This window comes from Mercenaria mercenaria, chromosome 15 (genome assembly GCF_021730395.1).
Source record: "Mercenaria mercenaria strain notata chromosome 15, MADL_Memer_1, whole genome shotgun sequence".
In the NCBI taxonomy this organism is placed as follows: Eukaryota; Metazoa; Mollusca; class Bivalvia; order Venerida; family Veneridae; genus Mercenaria; species Mercenaria mercenaria.
This window is the reverse complement of record NC_069375.1, coordinates 72,357,972-72,380,769: the sequence shown is the minus strand read 5'-3', so window position 1 is coordinate 72,380,769 and position 22,798 is coordinate 72,357,972. Positions and strand designations below refer to the sequence as shown.

At 36.1% G+C, this 22,798-nt stretch overlaps 1 protein-coding gene across 1 annotated transcript in view; it reads left to right on the top strand.

Moving 5' to 3' along the window:
- Positions 1-574: 574 nt before the first annotated feature.
- Positions 575-22,798, top strand: part of LOC123558239 (low-density lipoprotein receptor-related protein 4-like) — a 61,987-nt gene continuing 39,763 nt past the window's right edge. Inside the window, exons 1-3 of the mRNA XM_053525685.1 lie at positions 575-728; positions 18,465-18,933; positions 20,037-20,289. Of these exons, the coding sequence (XP_053381660.1) occupies positions 611-728; positions 18,465-18,933; positions 20,037-20,289 (840 nt within the window). The 5' untranslated portion in view covers positions 575-610. The remainder of the gene's footprint in view (positions 729-18,464; positions 18,934-20,036; positions 20,290-22,798) is intronic.

The window sequence follows — 22,798 nt, the reverse complement described above, 5'->3', positions numbered from 1 at the left end:
AATTTGGGGAAACAAACAATTTTTACGATTTAGCTTACAATTTATCTTAGATGAGTATAGTACGACTACTTTACGTTATGTATGTATGTCCACAGAGCCGGTCGTTTTTCGTTACATTTTCCTATTAAAGTATGAACAAATGTCAGCACTGCGTTAGCCCTATACAGTCTTTTTTGTAACTAACAAAACACTGCTGCATGTCATCCCTCATGTAACAGAAACAATGCATACACTTAAGGTTGTGACCCGTAATAAATATCGGCACTTTACTTCGGAAATCACCCACAGGTAAATTAAGTAAATTGTTTTATAGGTAGTGGCTTGACTGTATGTGTATGCTAACATAGAACAAGTTCAAAGTTTACAAACTCACTGACGACCTGTCCCTAGGGCCTGTAAATAACATATGTCTGAAACATCTAGACCCGAAGAATGCCGAACAGGTTCGCACAGAAAGTGCCGAGTTTCATCACGAGTTCATAAACTTAATAATACGTTTTTCACAAGTAGGAAGTAAAGCGTCTCAAGTTGCAATAATATACGTTTCGTAATTTATTGTCACTTAAACAGGTTAAGTGTATGTGTGTATGCAACTATCCTTGCGTCGTAGATGTTTTTTTTATTAAACAAAACAAAAGAAAAGAAAAAAAAAAGAATGGAAATTATCAGAATTGTTTCAGCTTTCGTATTAGCCAGTGTCTGTACCAGTATTCGTGCACAAATTGACGGTAAGCAAATCTTTATTTCACATGTTCAGTGCGGTGTTGTTTTTCAGCATTTTTTCACGATTTTTTTATCTTTTTTTTTTTAAACTACTCCAAATATGATTATGAATCCAAATACATAACGATTTCAATGAACTCTGGTGTGTAACAATATATTATAGAGTAATGGAAATGAATTTCGTCATTTAATCTGTATTCTAATTAGGCTTCAGTCATTTACAAGTATTTGCTTTTCAAAATAAGGATCTTTCCTATATTATTTCGCTTGCGGAAGTATTCTCAATGAAAAATTACAGCAACAGTTTGACTTGGAAATTTTAAAACTTCTGATGACATACATATCAACTAGAATAAATGAATATGTATGCTTTCTGAAGGAACTCTAAGCCGACAACGAAAAAGTGTGTTTCATTTTTGTAGTTAACGTTCTTTGTTTACGCGGGTAGTCAGCAAACGTTTTCGCCTCGATGGAACTTTTTTTTTTTGGATCCCGTGACAGACATAGAACTGATCTTGAATAAGTTATCTACCTTTATGTAGAATAAAACCAAGACAGGGCTCGATTCTGTTTTCTATATGAAATAGCCTAAAATAACAAAAACATCCTGTTGAAAGTTTTGACAAATAAATGAAAACGAAAATATATTTACAAACGTGTATTTTGGAAAAGAGCATCACAGGCTTTTCTAGTTGTATTTTCACGGATTATGTCATTTTCATTTGCATAGGAAATTCTGTATGATACTAGAAACCCGTGATTTTTGCTTGAATAAAAGATAAACTCGTTCAACAATGGATAATGTTTCCGTTATTACATAGTTGTTAAGAAAAAAAAGTGTACCCTCCATCCTTTAATACAATTTGTGAACTTTAAATTAACTACTTACCTCTTAACAGAAATTCCCTGAACATTTTCGAAAATAAGCTTTTTTATTGATTGACTATGTATTTTAAAGGAAACTTAACAGCAGTATTTTAAGGTATGAAGATATTAGGATAAGACAATTTCTTTACCTATATTGAGCCCATTCAGATTTCTTTACTTCAACTGTACCAATTCAGTTCAACAATAGCATGGTTAAACATTCATCAATTTAATGTATAAACCAACCAACAACTGTTCAGTCATTCTATTTAATTAAGATTTGAAAAAAAATGGTTAAAATTTCAAAATATGTATATTTACAAATATCTGGTCTATTTATTTTACCAACGTATCTTTACATACTAAATATATTAAACGAGCTGATTAACATGATAAAGAGCATGGTCCGTAACGGGCGATTTATGATTTTTAGTAAACGATTTTGATACGGTCTATGCCACTGTTTCTTCCGTGTCTGTGTCGTACAAGAAAAAGTAACAACAGCGTGACTATATATAGTTTATTCGAGTCTGCTCATGAGACATAATGAAACCGCGCTTTACGTGAAAATATATGATGCATAAAACAAATATGGAGCGAAAAGCTCAATAATCATGTATCATAATGTACGTCCTATTAACCCATTTATGCCTGAATTTTTTTATTTTTTCTTAAATGTTTGTAAATGGGATAACCATAGTATAAGGTGGTATTTGGGTTTATTTCAATTAAATTTACAGTGAGCATATTATTATATGGTATTTTGATTTTGTATACTAAAGTCGACACTAGGCACAAGTTGGTACAGGTAAAACTGAACATGTAAATATCTCATAACAGGTAAACACGCGTTTACTTAGCGTCTTTGGTCGTCCCAGTGGTCGTCCTGGATGTGCACGCCCTCTGCCACCAGCAAACAGCAGCACATTTGCCAAATTTCGACGTATCCCTAGTAGATCCAGTAGTCTAATCCTACTTGTTGCAGTTGATCTGTACAAATGCCATGTCTGCTGAACTGCGAGGTCGATACAATAGGCAAATATTGGCCACCACGACTTCTTTGATCAAATAGAGATACAATATTTACCGACATTCTGATCCATTCGATCAACCCCTCCCATGGTTTGATTGAACTGGCTTATCGCATCTGGCTGTTTTGGAACCGTATTCTTCTTCTCTCCGCTCTTGACCATCTAAATGCAGTTTGTACAGGTTCAACACCGTACACATTTGAAACAACTTTGACGATGTTGTTGTCATTCCACCTTATAACAATCTATCCACTGTTTGCATCATAGGCCTTGTCATACCTCCCTCTCTCTTTTTTTGCCATTTCCTTCACTGATCGTAATGGGCAATCTTCTACCATGTTGGAACATACTCTTCAAGTACATGCTATGCCGAACTTTGATAACTCATCTACCAATCGAAGCGATGTGAAACGAGTATCAAATGTTAAATGATATTCATTGTCTTTGTTGAGGTCAACAAGCAAGTCCACCACTACTGCCCCGCCCATACCAATGCGGTTTGTGTCAGCTGCTTGGCGTCCTCTAGCTCCCTGGTATGGTTCAAATTGTAACAAGTAACCAAGAGGTGTTGTGAGTGCCCGCTGAAGTAGCCGAAATGAATTGGCTTTCCTCATATAAACTGCTTAGCTCCATGCCGTCCGTAGTAGGGGATCATACTCTCATCTATCGTAGATTCTGCTGTTTCAGAAAATAAAGCAAGAAGCGTTCATTTAGTAGCGAAAGTAGTGGTCGTACTTTGGAAAACTTGACATCTTGATCTAATTTGGCGTTGTCACAAAGATGAATGTACCGGACCAACGTATCAAAGCGGTCTCGTGTCATGGCGCTTGCCATTGCATTGTTTCTTACATCAGTATCATGACTCCAGTACATCCTCCGGCGTGGAACTGTGCTATAACCAGACACTATCAATATAGCCATTGAAACGCCCAATTGTTTTCTTGATGTAGTGAATGTGTGGTTCCCTTTTGATCCAGCATACCTGATGCATATCATCATGTCAAGAATGTCGTCATCAAAAAAAAAAAAGTTCAAATATGCCCATGATTGTCGTAAGGCACATCTTCACTTTCACTGTTTTCATCTGTTAGTTCATTTGGAAGGGGTGGTAAAATACGTATATCAGCTCTCTGAAAACTGGCATCATCTTCTAACATGGACACAACTTCATTTACATTGAATCTGCTGTAAAAATAAATAATCACACTGATAGTTTGCAATATAAATACAAGTACCCTCTCAGTCCTAGTGTTTTTTGGTATACACTTATATAAAAATCATAATAAATCAACATCACATAAAATCGTACTAATACATTCACTTATAACTAATTATAATGTTTTAAAATAAATGTAAAATAAAGAGTATTTTTTCACTCACCTTTTCTTACTGGCCATTATGTGTTTTGTTTACCAGAAGAATACAGACTTTCCTCAGAAAAAATACCGCTTTTTTTCTGGTAATTGGTGATACAATTAGCTTATTACATATCTGTAATATATATCGTCATTGTAATATATATGTATTAATCTATTGAGATGGCTTATTGACACACAAACAGAACAAGACCCGAAGGATGGTTTATATATTTAATATGTGTGTTGCATCCAAAGTATAAACTCACTCTCTCTCTATAGAAATATGTATATATCTTACATACAGAAACAATAATGGAATATGATATCATAGGCGGAGTTTAATCTATCTTGTAGACTTGCTTACTACATCCTCCTTTACCTTTAGATTAGAACTCATCAATAATCAGAATACATAAATTGTTTAAAATAATCAAAGTTCAAATATATACTCAAAACAAGAAAATTCTTTCTAATGAAATAAGCTAGTTAGCAAGTCTATTATCATAATATCTCCTCTTTTTTTTCAGCAAAGTTCATTAACCCTTGTTATCAACATAATCAGTTTATAGAGCATCTGCTTTAGCTAAGTACTTTTACAATGTCACTGTAAATTGAAATATCCTGGGAAAGTCCTCGGATTGTTCCGTCGTTATCTAACAGTTTCGTGTTTTATCTCAAAACCCTAAAATGTGTACAATCAACTGTTATTTTTATCAAAATTATAAATTAAGTTTTGAGTTCTACCGCCCAAGAACTAATTATAATGTAATTGTGAAACAGACAAGTAATAATTCCCAAGAGTAAACATAATATTTTCACACACTGATCATTTGTCCAAAGAATAATAAATCCAGCAAGCGAATATAAAATGACTACACTGCTATGGTAGCAAATAGGGCATTATTATGGCCCACACAACACTTAGGTGACTAATCCTGTGCACTGAAACATGTGCAATTATGTCACTGATTAATCCAATTATTCATTGACAAAACGTCTAGGCGGTCGTCGTTTCCTTTGCGACCTTTGACGTGGTGCAAAATACAGTAGCTGCAGGTTTCGTCTGCGCCAGCTTATGACCACCTTGAACTACCCTGAACTTTGACACGTCTCGTGTAATTTCCTTTCCTCTGTGCTTGATTGTTAGCATTGAACCTTTCCTAGCAATGACAATGCCAGGTGTAGGGTCAAACACTGTCTCAAATTTGTTACGTTGTTCTCGTTTTAGTAACACACGGTCTCCAATTTTCAATGCACTTGGCTGTGCTCTTCTGTTTCTGTCCGCATAAAGTTTGTTTTTCGATTTTGACAGACTGTCCCTGTCGCGAACATCTGTGTCTTGCTTTTCAAATGTCATTGATGGTAATTTCGTTTTTACTTTCCGATTGTACATTAATTCACTTGGAGCTTTTTGTGTTGAAGATTGTGGCGAATTGCGAAAATTCATTAGATATCTATTCAACGCTCTCTTATAATCTTGACCTGATGCTATTGCGGTTTTGACTGATTTTTGCAATGGTGCCATGAATCGCTCGACTATTGCATTACCTTGTGGGTGCAATGGAGTAATTCGTTTATGCTTGAATCCCGACTTATCAGCATATTCTCTGAAAGCACGACTCTGAAATGGAGGTCCATTGTCCATTCTCAATACGTCTGGATATCCAAATATCGAAAATATTGATTCCAAACGCGGTATGACAGTTTCTGCGGATGTTGACCTGACTCTCTCAACTATTGGAAAACGACTATAATCGCATATTACCACTAATAACAGGTACCCGTCCGGGAATGGTCCGCAGAAGTCACAACTGACTTCAGAAAACACATCTCGTGGCAGAGGTGTTGGTTTTATCGGATCTGGAGTACATCCTGGTGATGCAGCTTGGCACACAATGCATGACTTGCATGCTTCTTCAACCATTTTATCCATATGCGGGAACCAACAATATTCCCGAAGTAATCCTTTGCACTTTGATTGGCCTTGGTGACCCTCGTGCGAAAGTAACACTGTTTGTTTTTGCAAAGTTTCTGGTATACAAAGCTGTGTACCCTGTAACAACACATATCCTTCATCGGTATATGCAACTGCAAGTTCTTGATTCTTGTTTAAATTTTCGTATAAACGAAAACTTTCATCGGATTGGCATTTCTGATTTTTCCAGTCATTTGTTTCTATTGCATTCTTGACACAACTTAATACACAGTCTGATTTAGTAGCTTTTGCTACGTCTGATAGCTTCAATGCATCTGGCAAAGTGTTATCAGTGATAAAACTGATATATTGTTCGGCTACTGTGTTGGTCGCGTGTCTCGCGTGCGGATGTCTGGAAAGATAATCTGAGATCATTAAACTACCTGGTCTATAAATCGTCTGGAAATCATACGTTAACAACTTCAAACGCCAACGTTCTAATCTTGGTGACTGTATATTCTTTACGTTGTTGAAAATTGATTGAAGTGCAACGTGATCCGTTATCAATTTGAATTGCTTGCCGAATAAGTACAAATGAAAATGTTGAATCATGATAACAGCACTTAAAGCTTCTCTCTCTGTTTGCGAATAGCGCGCTTGTACTGAATTGTAAGCTTTACTTCCATACGACACTATTTTTCCTTTCTGAATAAGTATTCCTGAACAGCCTACTGGGCTGCCGTCTACCCAGAGTTCAGTTTCTTTCCTCGGGTCAAAATACGTCATGACTTTGTCACTAGTCAATGCCTCTTTTAGTGAAGTGAACGATTTTTCCTGATCGTCATTCCATTCGAATTTTACATCCTGATGTGTAAGTCGTCGTAATGGTTCCGTTAGGACTGAATAACCATCTATAAACTTAGACAAATAGTTTGTGAGACCAAGAAATGAACGGATTTCGGATACAGATTTTGGTCTGTCCATGTTTTTTACTGCATCTACCTTGTCAGGATCAGGTGAAATTCCCGATTCCGAAAACACGTATCCGTAGAATTTGATTTTTGATTGTCCGAACGAACATTTTTTCTTGTTCAATGTCAGGTTCCGTTCTTGAAGACGTTGAAGTAATGCTCGCAGATTGATATCATGTTCTTCACGCGTTTTGTCGTAGCATACGATATCGTCAGCAATGTTTAACACGCCTGTCAGACCTTGAAGTGCTTGACGAAGCTCATTTTGGAACAGAATCGGAGCTGCTGACACTCCAAAATTTAAACGTTTATATCGAAAAAGTCCAACATGTGTCTGAAACGTTGTCATTACACGTGATGACTCATCCAGTTCAATTTGATGGAAAGCTTTGTACAGATCGAGACGCGAAAACACTTTTGCGCCGTTCAACGTTAAGATTATATCATCCACCGTCGGACTAACATTTTTCTCTGTTTTAATTGCGGTGTTGGCTTTCCTCATATCTATGCACACTCTTACTTCTCTCGGTGAATTTGGTTTTGGGGCAGCTACCAGGTTCGATACCCATGGTGTTGGTACACCTTCCACTTTTTCAATAACATCCATATCCTCCAAACTTTTAAGTTCCTGCTCAACTTGCTCACGCACATAAAATGGCACTCTCCTAGGAGGCTGAGCTACTGGCACAACACTTTCATCAATGTGAAACTTAACTTTTCTGTTTTTCAGACATCCTAACCCAGTGAAAACTTGCGAGTATTCCTCAATAAGTCCTTCATACTCGTCTTTGGTTTGAACAGATTGTATCTGCGGTAAAATCCCAAGCTCTACTGACAACTCATAACTAATCAATGATTCTTTATTACCCGTAACGATATGGAAATCTCTGGTCACGAATTTTGAGTCCGACTCAACAAGCAAAGAACATTTACCTTGGAATGGCAGTGGAGACTTCTGTCCAAATGCGAACGCTTTCGTGGTCGCTTTCTTGATTTCCGGTGATTTTTTCATTTTCTTAAGGACAATTTCACTGACAATATTGATCGATGACCCGCTATCAACCAAAACATTCACATCTACACCATTTAATTTTATTCTTTTCTTTGGCACTTTCTTTCTATCTAACATGAATCCAAATAGCACATCACATTCATCCGAATTGCAATCCGTCGCGTATTCATCTGTTAAAATTTCTAAATCCGGCTGTTCGTCCTCGATCAATGTCACCTGCTTCTTACGTTTTCTACAAACAGATATATAATGGTTCTTCTTGTGGCAATAATTACATTCTGCTCCAAGCGCGGGGCAACGTGATATATGTGGGTATTTTCCTCCACAGTTACGACATTTCTTGCTAGTTTGTTGAGGACTGATTCGCCTTCCCGACGACAAGCCTGCTTGCGGTAAACCTTGATATGAACTAGAACGTTGTTGCGAACGTTGTGGTACGAATCCCTTTGATTTCCGACTAAAATATGGATTGCTTTTTACACGCACTACCTGCTGACTACTAGTGTCCTTTGACATACTTGTTGCTTGAGTCTTCGAAATTTCCATTGTTCTCATCATTGTAAGTAAGTCATTAAGTGATTTTTCTGAATCTTGCAAACATCGCATTCTCATTTTTTGCGAAATAACACCCTGTATGATTTGGCTTTTAATTTCTGACTCAGTGTCCGAAAATTCACAGTTTTTAGCTTTTTGTCGCAATCTAGTCACATATTGGTCAATCGTTTCACCGTGCAACTGTTTAATATTCCTGAATTCGAAAATTTCAAACTGAGTGTTTTTTCTAGGTTTGAAGTAGTTTGTAAGTCCAGCTTTTGTTTCATCGTAATTCTCACTCTCTCTATGTAGATTTAACGTATCATAAATGTCATATACATCATCTCCAGCATAGTGCAGTAACAGTGCCTTTTTCCTTTTCCTTGTATTTATACCTAGCCCAACAAATAAATTCTCCAGTTTATCAACATATTTGTCCCACCGAACACCTAGGGAATATTCGTCAGCGTAAACATCAAATTTGGGAAACGCAGGTAAATTTTCCATTGTCACAAAATCACTTAATCCTCAGTTTAAAATAATCCCATCCTCGTTGCCATTGTAATATATATCGTCATTGTAATATATATGTATTAATCTATTGAGATGGCTTATTGACACACAAACAGAACAAGACCCGAAGGATGGTTTATATATTTAATATGTGTGTTGCATCCAAAGTATAAACTCACTCTCTCTCTATAGAAATATGTATATATCTTACATACAGAAACAATAATGGAATATGATATCATAGGCGGAGTTTAATCTATCTTGTAGACTTGCTTACTACAATATCCTAACTATTTTATACATGTCTTATCAGCACAGCCAGGTAGATTTATAGGCGATTTCCACAATTGTTGAGAAATTGCTGGTCATCCATCCTGTAGCGTAATGGCTTCTAAAAACCACATGGCACCAGTGCTACCAGACTTGTAAAACCTGTGGTAGAACTTTCACACACATATATAAGATCGAAGACACAGTAGTTCGTTTCTGATGTTTATTTAATTTCAGGTATTTAAAGAAAGTCCTTTAGTACAAATAGTTTTATTGTCTCAGTGTCCATCTTTCAAATAATATTTAGCTACTTATTATAAAATGTTAAGAACTAAGAACTAATTACGTATATTCTGAAGTTGTCTTTTATGAAATCTACATAACATAATTATTTGGAAATTAACCTAACGAGGCATAATAGTATTTTTGACTTACGTTGGCAGAACCACGGTTGGTGGCTGTGCCGCCTCGCCTCGCCTGTCTGAATGTCTAGTACACAGACCTTTTATATGCAGACTGTTGATTACCAAATTAAGATGTAGTTTTCCTGGTGTTATGTCTTAACCTGCCCAGAGCTACGATAACTTGTCAGTTTTATATTTCAACAATTTTAAAAGGTAAAGAGTATGAATATATACTTTCCAAGACATTGAATAATTTAGTCTTTTAAAACAATAGCCTAGCACCCTTTTTTGAAATTACATTACAATCCGTAATGTATACTAAAGTATACGCTAGGCTAAAATGGTCTCAAGTCTGATATTAATGCGTGAGTTTGCTTATTTGATGACATGGCTGTTAAACACAGCCGTGCAGTCCGATATTCTTGCATAAAACTACTTTCTTTCACTGGATCCGCCCATTTAATACATGATTTTTTTTATTTTTGAAATGCATTGCCAGGGATTTATGCATGTATTTCTGCTCAGATTGACATCTGGTATCTGCGTCTTGTTTCTTCCATAATAACCTCTTCTTGTAGCATGTTTAGCTGTAACTCCAAACGTACTGACCCCATCAATGTACGAACTAGCTTACTGTACAGTTATTGTACATAACTGTGAATGACAGGTATCGCGTGTAACTTGTGCTATTGATCGTTTTTATGTATAATATTAATGGTATTTTTAGTATCAGTCGGTATGTTTTAACCTAATTTTTCGCGGAATTCATACTGTAAACCTCGAAAGCTAGTCACCACCTTCCTACTCATCCTTACTCTAAATGAGTTCGTACTAAAAAAATCGAATGTAAAGTTATTTTTCTTAAATTGTGTACCTGTTAATCATATTTTGATTAATATGAAAAAATATGGCTAATGTAACGTTTGTAATAACTAAAGTTATTTTTCTTGAAATTGCGTACCTGTTAATCATATTTTTAATTAATATACAAAATTGTGGGTAATTTAACGTTTGTAATAACTAGAAATATAGATAAGATCCTCAAAAACCTTCAAATCATGCTTTTGGTAGTGTCATTGATAAGTGGGCCCCGTTTATGGATATTTAAAACATGTTTACAGTTTCAAGGAACAACCGAATGGTAACGAAAAATCAGAAAGTCATCATATAATTTGATGCGGATTCAATGCTATCTCTTGTTTTCGGATGACACCTCCGCCAGGAAAATAGCATAATGAAATCGGGAAAGAATTGTCATGTCGTCGTTTTACTTTTGTCGTGTCGAGGGACAACTGTTTTCTCGCTTTAGTGGGAGCACCCTCATGATAAAAAATGTGTCTGATGTAGACGCCAATATATCACGAACCGATGTAGTTTTATTGCTTTTTTCGTACAATTATTACCTTTGTATACGAGTACAAATGTATAGGACGGTTTAAAATTTATTTGTAAAATATAAGTCTCAATATCATCACAAACCACGGTTATACCTGTGGAAATCTGAACTGAAATAAGTCTAACATGACTCTGTCTTATGCATGTAACTTGCAAACAAAAAGATACGCGAGAAACATTTTGTAAATTACCGTTTCCTGTAAACAGTCTGAAACAATTATTTGAGCCGCGCCATGAGAAAACCAACATAGCAGCTTTGCGACCGGCATGGATCCAGACCAGCCTGCGCGCTTTCCATGCTGGTCGAAAAGCCACTATGTTGGTTTTCTCATGGTGCGACTCACTTAATAAATAAAGGTTCATGTTCATTTTCTTATTGTTATATGTACGGACACGGACTTACCTTTTCAAAAGTAACCCCATCCCCTCTCCCTTAGCCAGCCATTGACTTAATACATTTTGTAGAGACAGACCCTAACATTTTCGTTGATAGAAATACATTAAATAAAGTCTAGAAATTGATTTCCAAGTCCTTGAAATTAACAAAAATGATTTCACAAATGTGCAATGTATGATAGTTTTGCTAATATCAATAACAGAAATTTTAATATTTAATTCAAAGTTGTGATCCGCAAAGCATGTCAGCTCTTGCCTTGGGCTAGTACTTTAAAGCAGAGATATATATTAGTTTACTTCCCTTGCATTTACACAATAGAGTAGAAAACGAAAACGGTTTAAGACACAATATTATACATTTTTGCACAACAAAATCGTTTAGGATTTATTACTATGTGTTTGATTTACCCCTGAACCACTGGTTCCTATGCTTTTGTCAACTTACTTATGGTAAAAATTAACTTATAACAAGCCGATAATAAAATGAAATACCAGTAAGTATTTTATAGTGCAGATAATACAGTTTTGCTTGTATCAAAATGTCACAATAGAAGCACTTTTGTAATACAGAACACCTGGTAGGATAAGTAAAGGTGCAATTATATTGATCTCTTTTTCCTATGCCTACATTTTGTTAATGAAAATAAAACATCTTAATTTACATAATAATGTGTTACTATAGTCTGTCCCACCTAATTTTGGACCTCCGATAATTTATTTATACTGTATATAAAACTGTCAAAAATGACATCGTTAATACCAGACGGTTATTATCTCTAGGCACCTTTTTCATTTTTTTCAAAAAATGTAAAATGAAGTTAAAATTCAAGATTTTATGTTTTTCCCCATAGACTTGCATTGTAAAATGACGCGACGTTCATTTCAAGATGGCGGCGTCCATACAAACGTCATTTGGGGGTTTGCTCACAGTTAGCGACGTCAGATATATTTATTGTTGAATAACAGACATGGAAAAATTAAAACAAACTTTGTCCAAAACTTGTAGTATTTTCTTGTACGGAAGACCGTGAATTAACATTTTACTTCAAATTAAAGTTATTTCCGTTTCAGGTTTTCAGCTTTTTTTCTGAAAATGTGTTTTTACTTACTCGTTAGCATTGACGTAAAATAAATACATGTCTCAAGTCAAGTGCGTATCATTGTTTCAGCCGTAGATATCATAACAGAGTTGGGGACAGCGGAGATGCGCGCAACCCTTTTAACTCAATCTTATATTGGTTACTGTTGTTCATAATCGTATCAAAGGTTCGGATGATAACAGTCTGTTAAAAGGTTGTTTTTAAATAGCATGAATACATGTTTGTGTACTGACTGGTGCTCACTATTTTTAGTGACCGTTCGATCAAGGTAAAACATTATTCCTCAATGCAATTAATGATTTAAAATATACATATTTCAGTTTGAGACAACCGCCTATATAAGGGACTACGTTAAACAAATTAATAATTGCCTTTTTTCTTTATAATAACATAATACCAGTTTTTCAATTCCATCCTCGCGTCTTTATTTCTCATGCTCGGCCGTTCAGTGAAATCTAAAGTGGCATGTTAAAACATTTGTGTTCTATTGATAGGCATGCATGGTAGACCTATAGACAAAATAATATATATGAGCCGCGCCATGAGAAATCCAACATAGTGCATTTGCGACCAGCATCCACGCAATCTGGTCAACTGCCTACTGCAATTAGAGAAACCGTTAGCGAACAGCATGGATCGTGACCAGATTGCGTTGATGCAGGTCGCAAATGCACCATGTTGGTTTTCTCATGGCGCGGCTCATATGACCTTTTGAAGGGGTATTTAGTTCTTCAGCTAGATAAAAGAAGCATGTTCAAACGCGTCAGTTACTTTCATTTTCGATGTTATAAAACACGTGTTTTTGTGGGTTTTTTTTTCACCAAGAAGTAGGTATACGAAACATTTACTTCTATTACAAACGGGACAGTACATAGCTATATCGAAAATTCAACTAAAAACACGTTGAACGCAAAATAACAACAACAACAACAAAAAAAAACAACAAAAACAAACAAACAAACAAAAAAACCCACAAAAAACCAGTTATTCCTTAAAACATGATTTGTAGCAATTCAAACTTTATATAGATATTCAGTCGAAAAATTCGTACTTGCAGGAACTTAACTGTACTGTGTATAACTAGCTTATTAAACACATCTACTCATCAAGTTCATTACAAAAATATACTAAGGCAAAAATGACGGTATCAATTGCCACAACTTGTAACTAATGCAACTATAGTCTACACAGAATATCACTGCGGTCATGTACATAAGCCGTGATATAGTCACATGTCAAATGAATTTATATTGTAGGCCTATCATACGGAACAGGCCCGGATAAAGAAACTTTTGACGTGGGGGCGGGGGCGGGCACCAGTCTAGAACGAAGATGTCACCGCCAAGGTGCATAGCGAGGTATTGGAGGGGATGCCCTTGCCCATGTTAGGGGTTTGGGTGGTATGAAATGGTGTCCTCTGGTGCATTTATTAGTGGATGTACTCCCCTCATTTTAGTGGGGTCAGGGGGCTCTCCCCTGGAAATCTTTGAAATACAGGCATAAAAAGGTTGCTTCCGGTGCAGTTTTTGGTCTAATATAGATAGATCTAATAATGGAGGGGTTACTCCTTACTCCTCTCTTGATGTGTGGGTGTGGATGATGGGGTGGGGTGGCGGGGGGGGGCGGGTTCAGGGGCTTTCCCCCTTGACAATTTTGAAATACCTCCGGTGCGTTTCTGGGTACAAATGTTGAGAAAAATTATTCCTTTACCAAAATAGATTTAGTAGGGTGAATCTTTGATGAGTAATATGAGTAGGCCTATAGGTCACCTCTCAACCAACTGGAGGGAGAGGGGGCGGGGGGGGGGTACACGGGCCCCCTCCAGCCGGCCCTGGATCATGGCCTGCGGAATCTCATGAAACTTCAGAACTTATGTTGACAGCGAATCATTTGTTGGTTTTCGTGTTGTTGTTTTTACGCTTGGTTTTACGTCACACTGACACAATTTACAGGGGCGTACCTGGGCATACGCCGATACGCCTGTACGTATAATTAAATTCGACACCGGGAAAATGAAAAAACTTAAAGTGTGAAAAAAATGCAATAAAATGTAAAGCCTAAAGGGTGTTAGGCGGCTATTTCAAGTTCTTCGTTTAACAATATCATCTGCATGAGATTTAACAAATTCATTTTTGAAATAGATTTATTTGTTCCTGCAATTATCTTGTAAATGGTAAGGGTAGATTCCTTGCAAGCATAAGGCACGGCAAATACTGCCAGAGCCGCACATCGCCAAATAGGCCCGCCTTAAATAGAAACACAGACGCACACATGCATGGACGCACACAAACATACTGCGATGACAAAAGGAACACTGTTGGCACTGCCCAGGAACGGGCAATGGTAACACCTTCGATATTTTTCTTCAATCGAAATAATATATTGTTTACAAAATAAAACAACAACAACAACAAAAAATTATTAATTAAAGCTGGTCCTATTGGCAACATTTCATTGAGTTTTTCCCCAGGTGCTCCTCCTTGCATTATTTTATCACCCGGGTAGAACCAACGACATTCCGTAAGCCAGCTGGATGGTTTCTTCATATGAAGAATTCAACGCCCCGAGTGAGGCTCGAACCCACATCGTTGAGGTGCAACTGATTCAAAGTTAGCGACCTTAACCACTCGGCCATAGAGGTCCCAGGTAAAATTTGTATTCAAGCATGCAAATGGAAAACAAAAATACTTGAGTCATCAGTGGTTGCAAGTAAAAAAAGCTTGCGCTTAATATAACATTTAACGTCAATATCGATGTGCAATTCAATATATCAATCTACATTCAGATCACGATACCGAAATACCAAAGCAATTTACGCAGTTTGTATTTTCGTTTGCAAAAATTGATGTTGTTTACGTTTTCTAGAAAATGTTTACTTTCATGTGAGAAAGATATATCAATGATTTTTTGATAAAACCTGACACATTCGCAATGTATGGGTAGACGCATTAAATTTTATCCAAAACCTGTCAAAATCGGATGTAGAAGTCATGCATGAAACTAAAGTTTAAACATTACGATGATTTCAACGATAACAACAAACATAGAATATCCTTACACAATCCAATCGAGACTCTCTCTCTCTCTCCCTCTCTCTCCCTCTCTCTCTCTCTCTCTCTCTCACCTACCCCCTACTCGCAGCATCGCTGTTGGCTCATGGTTTATATGCTGCTCGTCTATCTGGCGTACAGTTAAAAATCATCCAGGTACGCCCCTGATTTAGGTCATAATGGCGACTTTCCAACAATCATCTGTACACTTTACAGGTAAGAAGTCAAAATTTCAAATTTATAAATATAACGCACCTTCCGTAACCGGTAACGTCAAGGTTATTTGTTTTTGTTGGTGATAGAAAAATCCCTTTTTACACGTTTTCTTTTAAAGTAGCTGTATCGATATGTTATAACGGAAACAAATTAACTATTTTTCTAAAATTTAGGTCTGGGCTCAAATTTAAAAGCAAACTGAACCATTCCCGCCTTTGATTTAAATTTTATCCACGTAGTCAGACTGGCACAGTCGACAGCTAATTTGCTTTATCCTCTTTGAATTCGGGACTCAGACTGTAAGCTTCAATATTTACTTAATTATTGTTGGGGTAGCTATGCGTAAGAGAGCCAACATGTGCCGTCTATGCTCTTGATCGCTCGAGATATTTAGTGACGTCATATATTGTATGACATAATTGGAATTAATTTTAGCGTTTGAAAAGTTATTGTGTCATGCCTCATGGCGAGCTTCTTAAATATGTAGAAGGCTATATTCTAAGGAGGCTGAAGCAGTTGATGTCTTTGTATTTTACAAGTTCTTCCTGGATTATGCATTTGGAAAATACTGTGATTAAAGATATTGTTTCAAATGCATATTTCAGTTATTTGCCTGAAATTCTTCGAAAGACTGCCCCAGATTGACTGGATCAATTTTCGGATGATGGATTTTCAGTGTAAAACTTCTGACTTTGAAAATTGTGCATTGAACTGGACATCGTTTGGAAGGATTTAAGGATAAATGGAATATAATGATTAAAGGGAATTATAACTGAATACTTTACTTAATGGCCGGATTCTTTCGTGCAATGTAAGTTCTTTTTCTCTTTTTCATTTTTACATTTTTCAAAATTTCGTTTGTAGATCTATACTAAATTGTAAATTCTGTTTCAAACCCATTCTGTTTCTTACGGGAGGAAAAATAACTAGGTGTAAAAAATAAATGTGAAACGTCCCCAAGGAATAACACGTGAAATTTCCCGAAAATCTCCAAAATAGAGAATATTTGGCAATGGCGACCAGAAATAAACAACAGCGAATTCCCATAGAGAAACTGAAATTTAGTCGCACGGGAAAACCAGACGATTGTTTCAAAAATCCTTGAAATTCTCGAGGGTGACTTTTTTTTGTTCACAAAAACATGTTTTATGTTCTTTGATCCTGTTTCATTTCTTCATATCAGCCCAAAGTTGAGGTCCAAAATTAGGTGGGACAAACTATCGTCGGAAGCCCTTGAGCCGTCCCTTCCCTTGACCCGTTACCATGTTTAGTTTAGACTTCTATCTCGCAAGATCTCTCATCGCACATGTGCAAACTGTGGAAAAACTTTTTACTTTCATTTTAAATTTTTCTTGGAAGAAGATGATGAATCATGCAGTGAAAACATGAATTATCAGCATAATTTCATTTTGAATCAACTAAAACTTACTTTTTATTCCCATCCTCAAAAGATTCATCGAAGATTCTTTGCGATAATAAAAAAATATTTTTCAGGATAAAATTTACGTCTGCTTTGTTTACATTTCCTCAATGAAGTCACGTGATGTGACAAATAACTTGGTGTGACGTCACAAGGGCATTCCCAAAATGGCCGATATCTAACTGACAAGTGCTGTTTTTCTGTTAGTTTCTTTTTATAACTTGGAAAACTATTCTGAAAATATTGCATGGATTGAAAGGAATAGGAACATTTATTAAGGTAAGATTAAAATTTTCTGAAAGTGTTAAAGATTTTAAGTGCATTTTTGCTGGAAATCATTAACGGGACGGCTCATGGGCTCCCGGGGATATAATAACAGATCTGTATTGTCGAAACCACAGGCAATCGGCGTGTGACTTTGACCCCTTATGAATGATGGACCCCCACCCTGTTCTCTACAACCCAGATCCCCAACATAATAACAGGAAAACACATTTCCAAAAATATCGAGTCAATTTCCCAACGCTGTATTTCTCTCAAAACATCAGCTGCCATGTTTATACCAGCTCACGTGGAGAACACACCTCCAGAATCGACCAATCGCAAAAAGGCTACGTAGTAAAAACCAGTTCCGGGTCGCCGTATAAACATGGCAGCTGATGTTTTAAGAGAAATTTCCCAACGCTGGATGCATCGTTATTGACGGAAACTGGACGAAGTAATTATAGGTAAGCGACTAAATATTTATGTTTCTAAAGGCTGGCCACGATTGTGCTTGGAAATAACGAAGGGAATAGCTTGACTTGTCTATTGGCCCGAGAAATATACGGGTTAGGTCACATCGTGTAAGAGATGATATTTATCAAAGAATAGCGTCTCGCTGCATCAAAATGATGCAGCCTTGAGACCAAAGTGCATGTTTACCGTTAAGATTGATGCTTTATGCGTTGATTAAGACCAGATTTTCAAAAATCGACCGAAAAGAGATCGTTACTGAGGCCATTCCATTTTTCCTTAATGTTTGGCCGTAAAGTACCATACCTTTATTTTTTTTATATATAGCATTTTTTTTTTTTTTTGGAAATGTGTTTTTCTGTTATTATGTTGGGGATCTGGGTTGTAGAGAACAGGGTGGGGGGGGGGGTCCATCATTCATAAGGGGTCAAAGTCACACGCCGATTGCCTGTGGTCGAAACAGGAACCGATTACAATTATATGACTCTTTAGAAACGCTGCTGTAAATTAGACTGGTTTTTTACACATCTCTTAGATACCCATATATATTACAGGTAGTGACTATGAAAACTGTATTGTGGTGAGTTCTTTGATGCAAAACATATTTTCACAACGTAACGTGCACCTTAACTTTATCCCAGGGACGTTGTACGACGCAAAAGGTAATATAAGCAGTGCAACTTTAGGGCTCAACAATTTCAAAACTAGGATCCTGAGTCTCGATCCAGACTACATTAGGAAGCGTCTGTATATCTTTGATTCAAATACAGCCGCCATTTATGCTATAAATAATTTTGACTGGGTGAGCAGTTTTACAAATATGACAGTCACAGTGATTCATGATGGACTGTCGCGTTACACAGCTAGAATTGCAGTTGACTGGGTCTCGAACAATATATACTGGACCGATCCTTTGTTTGGGTGGATAGTTGTCCAGTCTGGAAGCAAGACCAACACGTACAAGATTCTGATACAGGACGCTCTAGAAAAGCCGTATGCGCTGGCGGTGGACCCTGTTCATAAGTAATTATTTCTTAGTAAAGTTTTTTTTTTTAACTACTCGTTTTTATAAATGTCGTAATAATGGTGACTGAAAATAAGCTGTTTATAATTTCAAAAAAGCTTGAAGCCGTTGTGGAAAGGTGGAAACGACCTCTTATTTTATATATAACATGTTTCCTTTATTTATTTATTTATTTATTTTATTTAATTTTAGTAGATATATTGCTAAAGAAATGTAAATTGTTCATTTTGGTCATCATAAAAACAACAAACACAAAGTCCAATAGGAACTAGAATCCTTCAAATCAATACCTGATACAGTTAATTGTTTATTAGAGACTCATCCATTTACAAACATCAACTACAAATACACAATAGCATCGATATGTGTAAATGGTCATTCTTTACAGAATTACATGAGACTTATAACTCATACTATGACAATACAATGTTTCAGTTAAAACCTTATCTAAAATGGAAGGTTGATGTTCACAAAAAAAATTAAAAGGTCTTGTCCAAAAAGATTAGCCAGTCCGCTTAGCTCAGTGGGTAGAACGTTGGTCTACGGATCTCGTGGTCGTGAGTTCGATCCTCATGCGGACGTATGTTCTCCGTGCTTATTGGATAAACGACATTGTGCCTGAAATCATTCGTCCTCCACCTCTGATTTATGTGGGGAAGTTGACAGTTACTTGCGGAGAACAGGTTTGTACAGGTACAGACTCTAGGAACACTGGTTAGGTTAACTGCCCGCCGTTACATGACTGCAATACTGTTAAAAACGGCGTTAAACCCAAAATAAACAAACATAACAAACAGTATTAAAACACTTATAACAGTGTATGTATGGACTTGTAGATGATAGCCACACATACACAAAAATACAATAACAAAGTAAAACATTTCAACGTCAAGGACAAGAGACATAATATAATACGGCACCATTTAAGAAATGGTCTGCAGCAAAATCACAGTTGGTGAGGACAACAATGATTATAAATGGTAGCAAAAGACGCGGTATATAAAACATTACAAATAAAATTTGTATAAACTTTGATTTGAACTGGTAATCGCTTAAGAGACTAATTTTCAAGAGTATTTATGTAATGTATATTTTCTTAAAGATACATCTTCTGGAGTGATGTTGGGTCAACCCAAAAGATAGAACGGGCGACATTATCAGGGGACGACAGACGGGCAATTATTTCGACTGGGTTGGCATTCCCAACAAGTATTGCTGTAGACTATAGTTCAGAGAAGATAGTTTGGGTGGATTCAAATCGAGATTCGATAGAAACAGCTTATTTCGATGGAACTGGGCGCATGGTTATACGCAGATTGTCACATTATGAGTTCTACGATGTCGCCGTTTTTCGGGTAAGTTATCACCGTTAAGTATTGGGTTATGTATGGGGTCAGTATGATTAAAGGGGGCGAGGCCTTAGCCAGAACCCCTGTTGATCATATTGACCCCAAATATTTCTGTAGAGGATCACTAACAAACCGTATAATTGATTTATTTTATGAACCACTTATTTTCCGGCCTAGTTTAACATGAAAATCTACTGATCCTCCATAGAAATTTAGGAGGTCACTATGTGACCACCTTTTATCTAATGAAAGTGTAGGAACCTTATGGGAGGAAAACAAAGAATTATAGGGGGTTAACACATGACAAATTTGAACAAGCGAAAATGCTAGATTCCAAAGGGAGGTAAAACAAACAAAAAATCCGTGATTAGAATTTCCTAATTTTAGTTATAATTTTGTTGCCGTACTTTTTGTACGAGCAAAAAAAAAATATATGACTTTAATGTTATTTCCAATTTTCAAAATTTGTCATGTCAAGTATAAATCAAAGGATTGAACGTATAATTAATATAGTAGGATTCAGTACTGAATCCAATCATTTTTATTACCTCACTTAATGAGAATAAAGGTTAATGTGAAATATTGAAAGTAGAGATTTTCTAACTGTGTAATTATGCATATTTTCTATCTGGACAGCTGATTTTTGTTTAGTATAAGCTCTATCGAACTTTAACGAATATATTATCACTTTCAACTTGGTATGATTATTTAGTCGTAAATGCATCTTGTGTACATTCTTTAATGTATCGTACAAATTGTTTCACCTAGGTTTATATTCATTAAAAATTACTTTAACGCAAAACTATCTCAGGTAAATAATACATATCTTTGCAGGCGACGTATGCATTAATGATATAAACTGATGCGATTTAAATTACATGTATCATTATACATTCTAGCATAAAACTGCTGTTATTGTCACTTTTCGGGGGTGTTTTAACAGGAGAGAAAACGTGTGATAACAGAGAGATTCTCGCGCTCACGTGCTGTTATAACACCTTTTAATATATGCACGTTCCATGGCAGAGCGTAAACGCATTACGGCCCCAAAGCGGATAATTCAAAATGAAATGACGTCAGCGTGACAAAACAACGTAGACTTTACCGCGCATTTCATGTATATTCAATGACGTTGAGGGACAATATATTCATTTTCCTGTTTTAACGCGTTTTATGCTAGAATAGCGTTAGCGCATGTTCATTTCGTGTTATAACATCTGCAGAATCTCTCGGGATACGTTAGTACCCTCGCCCTGACGGGCTCGGGTACCAACCAATTCCTCGGGATTCTGCGTTATCCCCACATTCCTTTCGAATAAACAGTCCGTGTCTTATTTCAAGTATATACAAAATTTTATTAACAAATCATGAAGATTTAGTCTACTTCAATTTCACACTACAATGAACATGTGCGTAGCATTTATATCATCCTGTTATATATATATATCAGATGGTAAGTTATTTTCTGTAATAATCAATAAATGCTATCTAGAGTTATATACAAAAATATAAAATAGTTTATCATGCACGCACTTCACAGCAAAAAGGGGTAAAGCTTTCAAAAGGGAATTGAAAGAAAAGGAATTGTTTTGTGTGATGTTTTATTATATCCTTTAAGACTGAAAAGTGGATTTTTTATTTTTATATTTTCGGTCCATGCATTCAACGAAACTTATAACTTCACTCAGCATATACATGACAGAAAATATACATTACATACGCATGATAAACAAGTATTTATACTGTTAAATCGTACATTTTACTTATTGTTTAATATAATATAATTATTTATAACTCATGGAACAATGTCGGTATCTAGCAAAGTCCATAAAATACAATTAGTTACAGTAGCATAAAGATGTGTTATATTCTGCTTTAATTTGTGTACTTCAATAATTCTATCTAACCAAGATGCGTTGCTCAAAAATGTAGAGCCGAGTTTACATATAAATGCCAAGCAGCAGGTTTATCGATATTTTAGTGTAAAGGGAAACAACCACAACGGCGCACAAGGCAAAAAATCAATACCGGCAAGAGTTGCGCTTCTCGTATATTTCAGGCTCAAAGTTAGGGATGGATGTAGTCCGTGAGGATTTTCAGCAATGATACATTAACCTTGCATGAGCGGTGTTACTAGCTGACGTCTACTTCCTTTTCAGATACTTCCTGCTTCACAATCTGTATTTATAGTTACTTTATTGCTTAAAGATATCCCATGTTCATCTTTCACTAGATACTTTATCTTAATTACTTATGATATAGCAAATTCTCGACAGACATATTTAACTTCACAAAATATATGTTAATCGTACAAAAAGTAAGGAAGAGCATTAATGCCAGGTGCGTTTCATCTATTAATTCGAAATTTCGAGATACTTACTCGAAATTTCGGGTTGCTAACTCGTAATTTCGAGATATTTAACTCGACATTTCGAAATAGAATCTACTTACTCGAAATTTGGACTTGGTGGCTCGAAATTTTGAGTTACTTAATTCAAAATTTCGAGACACTAAG